This window comes from Rissa tridactyla, chromosome 1, assembly GCF_028500815.1.
Source record: "Rissa tridactyla isolate bRisTri1 chromosome 1, bRisTri1.patW.cur.20221130, whole genome shotgun sequence".
In the NCBI taxonomy this organism is placed as follows: domain Eukaryota; kingdom Metazoa; phylum Chordata; class Aves; order Charadriiformes; family Laridae; genus Rissa; species Rissa tridactyla.
In genome coordinates, this window is record NC_071466.1 from 131186706 (window position 1) to 131202302 (window position 15597).

Genomic DNA, 15597 nt, shown 5'->3' on the forward strand with positions numbered 1-15597 from the left:
AAATATGTGATTTCTCATCAAGATGTAGTACAGGAGGAAGGCTGAGCAGCAGTGTTCCTGAAGTCTCCAGGGGATGGAATTCAGTAAGCTTTTGGTAAAATGCCAGAAGACTGTGGGTTTGCAACTGAAGTGGAATAAAGGCAGTTCTGGATAATAGGGACATGTTGCACAGATCATCCACTCACTACAGAGAAAGGCAAAAAAAAATCCATACTTCAAAACGGAAGATTCTGTGCCATTTTCCCTTTTCTGGAAAGGACAGCTGGTGGCTGAGATGACATTGTACAGACATCTAGAATCTTGATGGCATGTCTTCCCACTGTAGTTCTGAAATGTGTGCCCTCCTTCCCTGTACTCGGGAAGATTCAGAATCACTTCTCTCAGCTTAACCTCATCGTACTCTGGAAGACAGAATTTTAAATTTTATTAGAGTGACAGACTACGAAACTAGGATCTGGTGTTTACAAGTGACTGCTGGAGTGGGATATGGTATATGCTGGCTCCCGGAAACCTGTCATACTTGGCCACGTTTACAGGCGAGGGACTCTCTGCTTATAATCTGATTTTGACTTTTTCCTGGAGAAACTGTGTCGGTGGTGTAAGCAAATAATTTTTTTTGCCTTTAAAAAAATATTTTGGCAGAAGCCTGCAGAAATGTTTTCCAAACAAATCTGCAAAACCTGATCTCAAAGATTTAGTGAAAAAGAGCACTAACAATTTAAATTAGGTGTGGGGGGAAAACAGGAAGCAGCTTTCCAAGTGTAAACAGTATGTCTGATAGACCCAGATTTCCAGCCAATGCTGCAACTCCCAAGTTTTCATCCAAAAGAGATCTGGGGTATTGTATACCCAAGTGAGTCTGAAGAGTAATCTGCTTCCTTTTTCAAGATCCTGCGTATAAAATGTTTACCTTGTCAAATATATGAACAGTGAGACTTAGTTTTTTTGAGGTAAAGTTACTAGTGGAATCAGTATAAGCCTCAAAGTTACATGTTAAAACAATGTGATGATCGTTTCCAGTATTAGATAAAAATTCAGGTTAATTTACTGTCTGACTCACGTTTTCATGACTTGTAGTTCTAATTTCATCTACACTGTGGCTTCTAGGTATCACCTTTTTAGCACTTGTCATTTTTTGACTCAGCTTTAGAGAGGAAAAGCGGGAAAGAAGAGATCCAACATCCTTAGCACAATTCCTGTTAGAGTTCACAAAAGAATTCTTGAAATCTTTGTAAATAGAGAAGAAGAGTTCAGTTACTTTGCTGCATCAGGAAAGTCCTGGCTAATGGAGATGTTTGGTGCATTGAACTTCTGGCTTCTATGTGGTCTTTGGTCCCATTATATTGAATGGTTTTTTGCCGTCCCTTGCTCTCCTCTGGATTTCCTTACTGACAGCCTAGTTATGCTCAGTACTGATACCTCATGCATTTTACTCAACCTGAGGTATGATCGCGATTTTTGCGGGCTGTACCCTGATTTCGTTAATCCAACAGATGTGCTTGTATTGTGTCGCTTTCAGTCTTTCTTCCCAGTGTTGTCTTTTTTAGCCATGTCAGTATTTATTCTTATGTTTAGAGGAATTGTTTTAAAAAAACCAAATATGTATTTAGGGTTGCTGTCCTACTGTGATAACATAGACAGATCTACTTTCCCGCTGTACCTGTAATACTGATTTGTATTCATGTAATTACGCAGAACCATTCCGCAACAGCTGTGTCTTTTAATGAAGCTTATGTTTAAATTTTGAAATTTTTCATTTGGGTATTTCTGAATATCATCCTGTCCAGTGTGCTTTATTGTTGGTGCTGTAGGTGCTTACTGCATAGTGATTTATCTTGGCCATTGTTTTTCTTTTGTTTTTTCCCTGATAACGTCCCTCGATGTTCATACATTATTAAGGTCAGTACAGACATTATTATGAAACAGATGCACGTCCATTAAAATCTTGTTAGGAGATGTTATCATATTTCTATGCACGCGTAATTAATTCAGGCTTGACTTACTGCTTCGATGGAAGGTGAAGTCACTGCCTAAGGATGCAGTGGTAAAGTCCCCTGCTTTTGAATCAAACTGATATTCTTGTGGCAGTGGACTACCGCTCGTGAGCTAGTTCACTGTCTGTCTTGCCCGGTGAAAGGCGGTAAGGATTTGGAGCTCTTACTCTGTAGCCTGGGATTCTTCATGGCAGGGTGGCCAGATGTCAGCTTCTCTTAGAGAAACAATTTGTTAGACCTTGGCCTAGTCAGGTCTGGAGTGGTATATGCTCATTCTCATGCCGTTGTTCTGTATCACCTAATTTACATGAGAACGGGATTATCAAGCATGATGTTGCAAAATATGTCCTTTGTCTGACCATACAGCTCTTGTTCAAGGCCTTGCTGGCATTAGGCCTCAATGTAGTATAAAACCTGGTGTTTGCTGAACATGCGCCAGTGCTCGTTTTCAGAGCTAGGTTAGTTGTGTTTAGCATTGTTGACCCTTGACAAGGGTGGGTTTTGTTGTCTTGCCTTTTTTTTTTTTTTTTTTTTTTTTTTTAAAATCTGACACTAGTCAATTCGATGTCTCACCGAAAAGCTGTCTTCTGCAGGATTTAGAATTTAATCCTTGTTAATCAACTTTTTGAAGTGGAGATTAATGGGAAAGAATGGTTTGTGGTGCTTTCAGAATGCTTGTATTTCCATGTACCCAGCTGTAAATCCAGCATTATGCCCAAGATGCCCACTATTGCCAGACGACATAGAAGATTTGGACATCACTAAAAATCTCCAGTAGAGGAGAAGAAATAATTGTGTAAAAACTCCTGGTCCCACTAGATTAAAAAAAAGAAAATTCTAGTGATTGACACTAAGAAGTAGTATTAAATCTCTCACTATAGCTGGAAAACAAGGGAAAAGTATATACTCTTAGAGGTGGTTTTATTTATTGGTCCCTTGTAGGTCTTAGTTTAAGCTTTTTGAGTACGTTATTCAGGAAATTGTACCTTAAACCTGTTTTGTGAGATCAGCACTTAAAAACCTCTTGCCTTTCAAAATTTGGCTTCTTAAATCTCTTCTGGGATGCCAAGTTTTAGTTAAAATTGATCTTTACATTAATGTTATACTGTGCTTAAACGCCGAATAAGAGTTAATCAGTTTGAATAAATAAAGGCTTCTGGCCAGCTTCTGCATTGACATTGTTTTATAGTATCAGTATGTTGCTGACAGATTCAGTCAAAAGCAAGATTTATCTTTAAGTGACTGAAAGATGTAAAAATACGAACAGAATGAAATTGATTTTCAGGGACAACGTCCTGTGACGGTATATTCAGATTGGGTCTGACTTAAGGGTTGAAAAATACTGTATGGCTAACTCATGACATCATTTATTGCTAACGCTTTTACCTTTAATGCAAAGCTCTAGAAAATTGTCCTTTGTGCGAGGTAATTCGTTATGTATCTGGTGTGCAAAAAAAAAAAAAGCTAACTGACTCTAGAAGTACTTGTTTCATGACTAATTCATGCTGTGATGAACATATTTCAATTTCCTTGAAGGGAAGCTGGAGCTGGACATCCAAGCATTGTTTCCGTAAACTGTTCTCAGCCTGCGCACCAGCACTCAACAGATGTTGTTCAGTTCATTTCAATTGGAGCACTGTGAATTCTGTTTGGCTCTAAGTTAGAGAAGAAGAAAAGCTCAGGGAAGCATTTCAAAAGAAAAGAATGAAAGTGGGTGGTTTTTTCTTACCCAAAAGGCAAGCAAGACAGGACAATCTTAATTTACTTATGGTTAAGCTCCAGAATCCACAGCGTAATTGCTTTGCAGTTAGACTGGCCATAACCCTTGAGAGGAACATACCTCTTCTGTTGCAGAAGAAGGTGGGGGTTGGACAGAAGTAAAGCTTCAATGGGTAATGTCGCTTAAAGTTTTTTGAGAGGGCAATGTTTCTTATACCAAAAAAAAAAAAAAAAATGCAAGCAGGCTACTGTGATAAATGTGCCCAGAGTTTTGAGTAGTCTTGGGTGATGGAAGTGAGTCATCAGCTGCTTGGTCACATGTAGAGCTTGGCGATTCTAGTAGCATGCCTTAGTGTGGGGAGTATAGAAAAGTTCTGTAATGGTGTTTGTCAAAAAGGATATTATAGGTTTTATGATAGCAATGAGGAAAATAGAATACTCATCCAGATCCTTTCTTCTCCTGTCACTCTCCTCTTCTCTTCATTTGAGACTTGAATGCTGGGGAGGTACATATACAGTGTGTGAAATATCCAATAGAAGTGAAAATTGATATTGGCAGAGTTTTACTATTTATGATATTAGTTCACAGATAAAAAACGCTTAGCAATGGTGAACAAACAAAACTTCAGGTGTGGGGTTTTTCCTCAGCTGAAGGAACCTTTTGCTTAAGAAATGGATGTTCATATCCTAAACCAGCATGGAAGTCTCATACTGAAAAAGACTATTCAACGTTTTATTTGAAGTTAACTGGAAGTACAGCCCCCTGAAAGAGTATTTCAAAAGCACCTATAATATTTCATCTTATCTTGAACTTTTCATACATGGAAATCCAAGTGCATTATGAGTGGAGGGGAATTTTGTTACTGCCTACGGATGTATGGACTTGAAAGAGTGGAGGGAAAATGTACAAAACCACCCTGTGAACTGATAGTAGACCCGTGCTCTGTGCCTTATGGAGTTGCTTCCCTTTTTCTCTCCACTGGACAAAACTGGCTGCTTCAGAAGAGTCTGTGCTGTTAGTTGTCTGCTGGGGTGTGATTTTTGGCTGTGTCTGTGGCAGGGGTGACAATATGAGGAACTCCTTGCATGATGTGAGCCTATATATGATCACATGTATGTCACAGAAGCATGTGATCGGCATGACCATGTCTGCCATTTCATGTTAAGAAATTATTGTCTTGTCACAGAGAGCACAGTAAGTCGTGATAAGTAAATCAAAGGATACTTCATGGAATACTTTTTTCTTTTTAAGCACATGGTCTCTTCATGTTCACTACATTTTGATTTTTACTTCATTTATCGTGCTATATTATCCATGGGCTTCGAAGGCCTGAGCATGAAACACTTTAAATGAAGGATCAGTCCTTTGGAAGGACCTATTTGCTCATCTAAGATCAAGGCTGAAGCAGTCTGTGATGTAGGAGTTCGCAGTGCTAACATTTTCATGCTGCAGAGAGTTGACTAAGGTCTATTTATCAGAAAGTAAGGAAAAGGTTTATCTGTTCTCATTGTGTGGCTGGGAGCTTTTGCTTGAATGCAGACCCATCCGCACTAGCAAGCTATCCTCTTATCTTTGCCCAGTGATGCCTAAGGGGTAGAAGCAGGTAGGGCTACTTATAACGTGATCAAGTGATATCAACTGGGGCCATAAGACTGCTCTACTCTTGGGCTGTCTTAGGACCTTTTGTGCTTCAGTCTTTCTCTGCTTCTCCCAAGCTACGTCTCAGCTGATCATGAAGCTGTCTACTGGAGCTCAAGTTCAAGACAGCTTTCTTATTCCTGCTCTGTTGGTTGTGACTGAGCAGAAATGAAATCTGCCGTATGTTATGGTACCAATTTCTTGTACACTTTTTAAAGTTTTCCATCATTTTGTTTTGAATAAGATGTACCACTTACTAATTCTACTTCTGTAGCATTGGCATTATCGGTACAGGGCTTGGGAAAGAGAAATGGAAAACACCCATCCTTTTCCTAGCTCTAAGTGAGATAAATCAAAACTTCTGAAGTCAGAAGACTAGCTAAGAATCCATCTGCCTTTTTTTCATTGCAGTATACATGAAGCTTAAGATCTGAATCTGCTATGACTGACCCAGACGTCCTCACTGAGGTCCCGGCAGCTCTCAAACGCCTTGCCAAATATGTGGTGCGTGGCTTTTATGGCATTGAACATGCTTTGGCTCTGGACATTCTCATCAGGAACCCCTGTGTGAAGGAAGAGGACATGTTAGAGCTCCTTAAGTTTGATAGGAAGCAGTTGCGGGCTGTACTTAACACCCTCAAGGGTGACAAGTTCATCAAATGCAGGATGAGGGTAGAGACAGCTCCAGATGGCAAAACCACCCGTCATAACTACTACTTCATCAACTACCGCCTTCTGGTTAATGTGGTGAAGTACAAGCTGGACCACATGAGGAGGAGGATAGAGACGGATGAAAGAGACTCCACCAATCGCGCCTCTTTTAAATGCCCCATTTGCTTCAGCACTTTCACAGACTTGGAGGCCAACCAGCTGTTTGACCCCCGAACAGGTAAGAGTACAGGTAACAGAATGCTCTTGCTCTCTCCTTCATCACGTAAGTGCTGGACTTTAAGGAAACAGTCTTAACAAAATTCTCTTGAGTTCGGTCAGAGCTAGAGGGCACTCTGTTTCTGCACGTGGTAAATGTTTGAGCAAAATAGAAAAGTAATGTGTACAGACTTACATAGTCTGTACAGGCAAATAACAATGTTGGTAAAATGCTTGAGTGACAGGCAGTAGAGAAATGGAGGTCTTATCTCAATCAAATTCAAGGTGAATAAGGCAGTCTGTCCTTGTTGGAAGCTGGCAGTTTTTCAGTATAACGTGGTCTTGCCTGTCAACCGTATGATTTACTGGTAGTTTGCAGAGAGGACATACGTATAGTCAACTTGGGTATGCAAAAAAATTTTAATTTAGAGATGGTCATGCAAGGAGTGAGTTGTTACTGTTTAATTTTCTTCTAACTGGTTCACTATACTGCACAACCTTGTTTCCCTAGTGTAAAGCAATGTCACTAAAGTTAAAAGAAATTAATTACAGACTTGTCTGTGGTTGGGAGTAAACAAGATTCTTTTTCAAGTGTGTGTCTCAGTGGAGGTGCATATTTGTCTCATGCATATGAAATAAGAATCGTTTCTGGGTGTCATTGTCTACAGGGGCAGTCCAAATACTTTGTCTTTTGTGCTAGGGAAAAAAAAGGAAGAACACCTGCACCTGATGACATCCTGTATTGCTAGTCCAGTCTGGGATTACTCTGGGGGGAAAGCAGGGAGTAGGGGTTGGGCGTTGGGCTTCCACCTTCTGAATTAATTTCTTTACTTTTTAATTTTTCCTTTTGAGTTCTTTGACCTGATCTTGCTTTTCCAGAAAAATAAAAGAGCAAAAGTCAGGAGAGCTCTCACAAACATTGGAGTGTGGTGCTTTTTTTCAGTTATCTTAATAAGAAACTGTAAAATTTCACTGTTTAGTGGTATTGAAGCTTTTAATCTAGGCTTAGTGATATCTTATCTGCTTTGGAGAAGGGCAAATACCCAGCAAGTGTTCAGTCTATCATTTTCCCCTCTTTCCTGCCTGCAAAGATCAAGAGCTGTGAAAGTCCTTTTACTTGAACAACCATGAAAATGATATTTAGTACTAGGGAAGCAGAATCCACTAAGTCAAGTAACAGTCACTGTTGTAATCCATCACAGCTCTCCAAGTAGAAGTTGTTCCCTTATGGAACACCAAAACAGAAATGCCAGCACAGGTTTTCTGTGCTCACCACTGAGTATAGAAACTACACATTCTCTCTACAGTAATGATCATCTGTGGCAGCTACAGTTGTGGGTGTCGAGCTGCAGAGGAATAGTGCTTTTGCAGTTTGCGTCAGTAAGAAGACAATAGACAACTTGTGCAGAGAACATAGTTGGGAGTGTGAGACTGTCATCCCAAGGGGACCTGTAACACTTTGCAGGTGAATCCTCCCAGCCTGTGTGGGCGGTGAGTTCTAAGGGCAAAGAACTGTCTGTCGAGGAGATGCAGAACACAATAATGCTGGGATTCGGCTTTGACAGCAGGGCCTGTGCTCTGGGAAATGATGAGGTCAACAAAGGCTTTGCCTGCCGTACAGGCACTGGCTGCCTTCACAATGCAAAATAGTTCACTGGCACACTGTGTTTTGCAGTTTTGCTGATGGAAGGAAAGGTTGAATGCTGTTTTCCCAGCAATTCCCAGCAGTTGGTTTCTGTCAGTATTAATGCAAGTAACAAGATAACCAGTTTACCTTCGCTTACTTCAATAAGAACGTACCTGTCTAGGATTTATGTATATTCTGTTTCTCTTATATAACTTCTAAGTCAATGATAGCTTCATCTAGATGGTGCATGATGTTGTTTCTCAAGAGCTGTTACATGGAATACCAGTTTGGATAGGCCTCTCCAGTCACCGTTTAAGAAGGGCTCATACTGTTTCCAAACCATGAGATAGGAGCTTGTTTCCATTCCAGGGGAATAAGTGGGCAGTTTTACTTGATTCTTTTTTTTTTTTTTTTTTTACTGGGAGTGGCTGCTTTATATTGCAGTGGATTGTATTGTCTGCATATGTTTCCCGCTCCTCTGGAATTCCACATTAGAAAAGAACTGAGGCACCTTTCAGCCTCTCACAGAGGTAGCTTGTGAGGGCAAGGCGTGTAGAGGAACAAGGTTTGTTGGACTGTGAATAGCAATCCTTTTCCAAGGATGTCTTTAGCCCTTATCAGCACTACACAAAAACACCTCCCACTCGTTGAAACTCATGGCAGTATAACTGCTGAAGGGGGGCTGAAAGCCACATGAATCTCAGTCACGGTTGACCTGAGCTGCTCCTGGACAGCAGCCATGTTCATAAAATTTTGTGAATTAAAAGGCCTGCAGGGCCAAAATCTGTTAGTCTATGGAGCAGATAGAGCATGGAAGGCATCCTCTGCATGAGTCTAGACCAAGCTGCACTTAAATTGGCAATCTCTTGTTAAAAAACATCCTGTTTCATTATCTGCTTCTTGTCCTTGTCAGTCAGAGCTGGGGATGGTTTGGATGTCCAGTGTTTTCTTCTGCTTCGCTTTCCTCTTCCCTAGTTACAACTCGAATGCAAACTCTGAGCAATTGTTGTAGAATGAAGGGGTTAGAAGAGGAGGTTCTTGCTCTTGCCCTTCCTCATCAGTGATGGTGAGGAGGTTTCCAGAATCTCTCCATGCCTGTAGTCATTCTATTGTGACTTGTGAATTAAGAGCGCTTGCGAAGAGCCTGTCTATAAGTTGGATCTATAGTGCTCTTTAATGTTTATCACAGCATCTGTGTCTGTCTCTTGCCTTTAGCAGAGGTCCGTTTCTTAAAGGTTACAGGCTGTCAAATGGAAGCCCTTTCAGCTCTGTGCTTTACTCCATTTGTGAATAATTTTGAAATGAACTGAGATGTTTATTTTTTTTCTTTAAAAGATGTGATTATTGATGTTTTTGGAAGGTGGAAATGTGTCTCCTGAGAGAAAGTATTTGATAGTAAGAAGGGTATGTTTTCAGGGTACATAGGTATGGATGTGCTGTGGTTGCTGTTCATTCAATTTACTTGGAAAAATATTTTTGAACAGAGTAGCAGGTTTGCTGCTAAGGTAATTTTAAATGTAGTTTTTAAAATGGTATAAATGTTACTTTGAGAGTGTGAACTCTCTGTTTTTAAAAGTATTAAATGATTTTTCTCCATCTCTTTTTCTGGTATTAAACATCTGAACCCCCAAAAAGCTCCAAAAACTTATTATGCTGTCAAAGTTTGAATACATGTTGTCTGGTACTTGTAGGAAGTTCAAGGACAGGAATTGTGCATTGTTAAACTGTCAGATGGTGAAAGTCAAGGTAATGAAAAAAACCTAGAGCTTTGCTGCTTCTTCAACTCACAAAGTGAAAAGAAAAAAAAACACGTGTTGGAAGAGTCACTTGGTTGTATGACCAGTGAGTGCCTGCTAGCTCTAAGCATGATGTGCCGAGGTTATGAGTTTTAGCCCCACCTCTTCTAGATGAAGAGCTGGAGCAGGTCTCCAGATACCGCAGTTTCTCCTCAGTTGTCAGTTTTTACTGTTGCCTCCAAAGAAGCAGTATCAGTAACTTCTGCTTTTAGAGGTGAACAGCTTGGACAAAGCATGCTTTTATTTTGCAAAAGTTTGCTGTGGAAGCTTGTAGCAAAGCTAAGAACTTTCCAATTCAGTAGCTTGCAGATTTGTGGCTTGCCTATTAACCTGGCAGTGTCTTTGACAGGAATTGGTGCAGGCTGGGTTGTTACACTGAATGGACAGTTCTTACCCACTTTTGTGAGTGTTTTGAGGTCTACAGAAAGGAAAACGCTAATGCTGTGTGAATTGTGTGACTTCTAGCCCTGTGTTCCAGATGGGATGACTGAGAAGGGAAAAAGATTGTAGTTTTCCTAGAAGATCCTAATATAGGCACTTGAAATGCAGATAATTGCCTCTCACTTATGCCATTGTCTGTTGTCTACCTGTGCTCTGATATTTCTTCACTCTTTGTTCTGCATGCTAGTAATTGCATGCAGCTGCCATTGCGATGAAGCCTCATGCAAGTGGAAAGCTGCAGCTGTTCCCTTAAGGTAAGGGGTATCTCTTGACGCAGGGATGTACAAGAAGTTGTTTAATTGAGTAGTGGTAAGGAAAGCCAGATGTTAAATGTGTACTGTGAATAACGCTGCTGAACTCTGTCTATTCCTAGACCTGGTCTGACAGTGGACACTGACAACAAGGATTTTCAAGTGTTTCACTGAGAGATGGGGTGTTACTTCATTAAGCTCTTACACAGACCTATGGGAAGAATTTTCTTCTCTGTGTTTTTCAATGTAGAAACTACAGAAAGTTGGTTTCTGTAGGCCAATTCCTGAAACTGCAGAGCAACCTAAACAACTTGATACCATCTTGTGTATTGAATATTTTTTATTTTAAAAGAATCTTGGAGAATTAAATATGCACAAGTTTGTTCTGTGGACCGTGGGGGGAAGGACAAGAGGAGCTGCGTTGTCTCACCCAGTAGAGGGAGCTGTCTTCTCTATACATATAGGCTTGGGTTGATTAATTTATTGAACGTCACAAAACTGGGAATTATGTTCATGGATGTGTGTTCTGTAGCATGATTAATTGGGTCTGGTTGGGGAAGGTCTCTCTGATGTATCCTGTTCTCATACCCTAATCATATTTGTAAATCTAGTGTAGTGTTGGAGTTGACTCTCAAACTCAAGGTCAATTTGAAAGAAAGTATGTGACTAGAAACCACAAAAGGGAGAGTGGGGTTGAAGTGAAGGAGTGACAGAAATGAGATCCTGCAGTGCATCACACTCTTATTCAGCCCTGAGTTTCCTTAGGTATTCTAAATACCAAACTGTATCAGGATGCTCACCAGCATAGCAGGTAAATTTGATGTTAGAAATAAAATACAAAGCTAGACAAAATAGGTTTTCCCCTGTTCTCTTCTACCTTTGCAGTATAATTTTTATGCAGTCTTGTGTTTCTTTCACTTCTGTTACTGTGAAGAAAATTCTTGATGTTAACAGTATATTGCAAATTACATTTGATCTCTCTTATATACATCTATACATTAAGTATCCTCACCATAACGTTCAGTTAGATAAGACGTGAATAATAGAAAGAAAAAGATGGAACATAAATGGGTAATGTGGATCAGGAAGGTGATGCTGTTAGGATGTTCTAATTGCAATCATAATCACTGGAGTCTTTTGTTGTTGTTGAAAATCATAGCAGCTAATTACTTGCCTACTCTTTGTCCTCCCACAGTTTGCTCTTGGTTTGGTGAATGATTTTGGATATAGCTATCTTACTGTTACTGAAGATGCACTGTACCATGTATCTCCATGCCTTTCTTATTCTGTGTCCTGATACGAAATTTAATTTGGGGAAAAGCAGATTGAAGGTGGCAATATCAGTTTTACAGAAGGGAAGACAACAACTGGAACTTCATTTTAACCCCACTTGTTTTACTGTCAGCCTCTTGCATGTCATTTGTGTACTTCGTAACAGAATTGCACATAACGTCTTCAGAAACAGGTTTTCTGTACCTGTCACAAGGCAATTTATATCACGTTCAGGCAGTCTGTGTGCAGCTGAGCGTTTCAATGGTTGGGGCCCTGTTACTGAGATTAGAAATTTGACTAGTCTTTGATTTTTTTTTGCCTTGGTCTTATGTGTTGACTTCTAGAGCTACTGCCTTTACTTCTGAGTGCTCGGCTTCTCACTTCAACCCCAGTGAGCTATTCAGAACACATCTGTCTTCTCTTCTTGTTTTGAATTTCCCCTTCCTCAGGCAAGTTCTACACTAGCTTCAAATCTTCCTCACGTGATTCCAATTGCTTTTGACCCTGTCCTGTCTATTTTGTTAATTTTTTCTTATGCTTCCCCTTCTCCCTGTTTTTTGCCTTGCCTTCTCTTGTTGGAGCTGTGGTGTCCATTTCTGGTACATCTCTTTTTGTGTTCTGTCCCTTCCAGCCATTAGAAGAAATAAATCACTTAGAGTGAATACATAGAATGAATAGCTCTGTGTAGTCAATCCTATTTGATCTTTAGGCTGTTGATTCTTGTCATTTTGATTCAATGATTTTCAGAATAAGCGTTCTGGATAGTTTTGTCTACCATGTACAGCTATGCATGTGCTATATGATACTACTACTACAACAATTTACAGCTTTTTACCAGCCAAACACAGGTCTTTTTGTAAATTGGCATACCAGAAACTTCCCTTGAAAAAGAAAGGATTCAGAGCAATTCTGTTTTGAAACAACTTCAAATTCTGTGAAGACTTTTTTTTTTTTTATTGTTGTTAGCTATCCAAGTGTATGTAAACCCATCAGTGTGATTTTTCTTGACTTTACAGGCACATTTTGTTTGTCTGTGCTGCCACTGAGAGTTTTTGGCAAACACCAACAGAAGGAAACTGCCCATGCTTTGCCTAGTTTCTCTGTTTCTATTCAAATTTCTGGCAAAAGTTCCATGAGTATTCCTGTCAGCTTTCCTCTGCTTCAGCTTGGTAAGGCCTGGAGCCACAGGGAAGGGAAAACTGAGAAAAACATATCAGAATTAATGCATATTTTTCTAAAAATAAGAATACTCTTTAGAACGACTTAAAAGGGGTGTGTAGGTTCCATCTGTAACTTGAATTCATTCCTTGCGTGTTGAACACCCTGTCTGGAAGATAACCGTCTAGTCTAACCACGGATATCTCAGCTTTGTGGAGAAATAGGTGAGGGTAGTGTTAGAGCTATGCAGAGCCTGTTAGGATGTTCTGCATAGCTTTTAGACCAGAACATCAGACCAGAGGATTGTAAGTCACCGGAGTAACTCAGAAAAGCTGTTGCCTGCAGGGTGCTGGCTGGTCACTTCCTTGTATTCCACATTGACCTCTAGCTGGTGTGCTGTGTCTCTTAGATTAAAAAAAAAAAAAAAAGTATCCGATAAACACATGGCCTGACTTACAGTAGTGATACCGTTTTGGTTTTTTTTTTGGTCTGCAAAGGACATTTTATTATTAGAAGTGCAGGAAATAATTGCCCTTCAAGTAAAGGTTATCACTTTACCTTTTCTCTTGGCTTTGCAAATTGAAATAGATAACAGCAAGAAGATCTCTGTAAAATCTGTGAATATTGCTAAGCCGTTTGCGGTGATGAAAGCTGGACTGCAGCATTCCCATCTTTTACTCTCGTAACTTGCTCTTCTTTTGAAACTGCATCCTCGGTAATACCATCTGCAACGTGTGTCATCCATTTAGGCATGGGTATCTGTAAGTCGGATCAGGAGCTCATGTAGAATCCTGTTACTTGTGTTGCAGTGTCTCTGCTGTTGGATGCAATTTGAGGGTACAGTATGTTGGCTCAGTTGATGTTTCGGTGTAGTCTTCTTGAATGACGTTTGGAAAAAAAAAAAAAAATTACTGAATTCCTTTCGGGCTTCCTTTGCATATTCCCTCTGTCCAGTTGCGTCTTTCTCTGCTCAGTTTATCCTCAGTAGGACAGAAGGAAGAACTCTTGTCAGGTCACAGTTGCTGAGGTTGTGCGTATGAACTGGAGCAGAAATAGCTCTTACTGAGAAGAGGAAAGGATTCCTCTCTTCTTATCCAATTTTATGTTGAATACATATTAAATCACCTGGCGCTTCTGAACAATCAATAATTTGATGTGTGTCTCATGCCGTCCATTTTTTGGAATGCTTAATTCAACCTTTCCAAGAAAAATGTCTTTGGAAGCTCAAAAATTCTGTTACAGTATTTTTAATCTAGTTGGGCTAAAAATGGTCTGCACGCTGAGATGAATGAGCAACTCATAGTGCTCCTTTAGATAATATAAAGTGGTTCTGAAGGTGATTTTATTTTTTTCTTTTTAAGACATTAAATGTTAAATTGCTCTCCTTCTCTAATTGCAAACCCAGGTCAGCAGGAACTGGAAACTGTAGCATGAAATGTAGATTAATGTTGTTGTTGTGAAACACAGAAGCAAATTTGGTTGATATCTTTTGAACTTTCTGGAGTTTGCAACCTAAACTATGCCCAAGAAATAAATACCTATAGGCAATTGTGCATATACATGGCATGCCGTGATGAAGTTGCTGTTTCATAACTGAGTTACGGCACTGCTATGCCCTTAGAGCACCTTGCATGCCTCATTCTTCGCTGATAACTGCTGTGGCCCCCTGGCAGAGCTTATTAGCTCGCATCCCATACAGTGCTCTAGAAGAATTTATTTTAAACTGCTGCCTGGGCCCCTGGACTGTCTTTGTATAGCTGTACTTAGTCCTTGTCCAGAAAAAGCTAGTGTCTTTGTTTTCCAAATTCAGATCAGAGTAATACAGCATGAGCATGGTTTGTTTTCTCCCAGAGTGCTATCGGGGTAGAAGTCAGAGGCCCAGATGTGTCCATCCTGTACAGAAATTCGTCTTCCAGCAGACACTGCAGGTCAGGCATGGTGCTGATGCGTTGTCAGTGTCACCTGACGGGTGGTGAGATGGCACTGTAATGCTATAATTATTGTGGTCAAAAAATGGTAACTAACAGTGAAATGTAATAGGCATCTGTATGAATCCTTCATAAGTCTATAATAAGTCTTTTATAAGATTGAGAAACGTGTGGTACCAGGGGCTTTACCATGAAATGCTTCATTATCTTGATTCGATCAGCTTTACTTCAGCGCTTCACAAGTTGGAAAGGCAAAGCATCTGTGGTCACCTCACCTGGCATTTCTTCGAGAGGAAGTATTTTACTTCAGGATTATTTTTTTTTCTTGATTTTTCTGCATGTACCTCTCAGATGCACCAGAGATGTGTCTCTCTCTCTGCCGTGTAGAAGCAAACAGCAGAAACTTCTTGCCCATCTGGCAGTATGTTCTGAAGGAGTCTTTCGGGAGCCCTGAACAAAATGTGATATAAACAAGTAGGTGTAGAAGTCTTGAAAACATTACTAAGCTGTACACAAACTCTAGAAGACAAACGAAAGATGCCCAGAATGGTTTCCTGAAGCCAATTCCACGGTTAGAGGAGTTCTGACTTAACTTGGTTTGAGTCGTCATTATAGTGTTTGAGGATAGAAAGTAGGTCATCTACAGACAGAAGTAGAAGTTGTAACATCTTGCAAGGTAAGATGTTACACCTTACCTTGCAACATAAAGTGTTCCAAGTTAAGTTGCTATTTGTTAACGAAAGATGCCTTCTCAGGCAGGCCTAATTTTCAGTATGTCTATTGAAGTAATCTTCTGTTCCTTGATCTTTTTTCATTGCCTGAATTTGTGAATAACCTGACAAAAAGCGGTTATGGCAGAAGAGTGAAATCTCTTACTCTTAAGGGGTGGGAAGACAAGGGAAGAG

The 15597-nt window shown here is 40.1% G+C and overlaps 1 protein-coding gene across 5 annotated transcripts in view; it reads left to right on the forward strand.

Moving 5' to 3' along the window:
• GTF2E1 (general transcription factor IIE subunit 1) overlaps window positions 1-15597 on the forward strand; it is a 54546-nt gene that overhangs the window by 2787 nt on the left and 36162 nt on the right. For all 5 annotated transcript variants that reach the window (XR_008466786.1, XM_054204025.1, XM_054204006.1 and 2 more), the window contains one exon: window positions 5764-6241. Coding sequence is in view for 4 of the 5 variants with exons in the window: in XM_054204025.1 (XP_054060000.1) it covers window positions 5794-6241 (448 nt within the window). In the remaining variant the exon portion in view is untranslated. The remainder of the gene's footprint in view (window positions 1-5763; window positions 6242-15597) is intronic.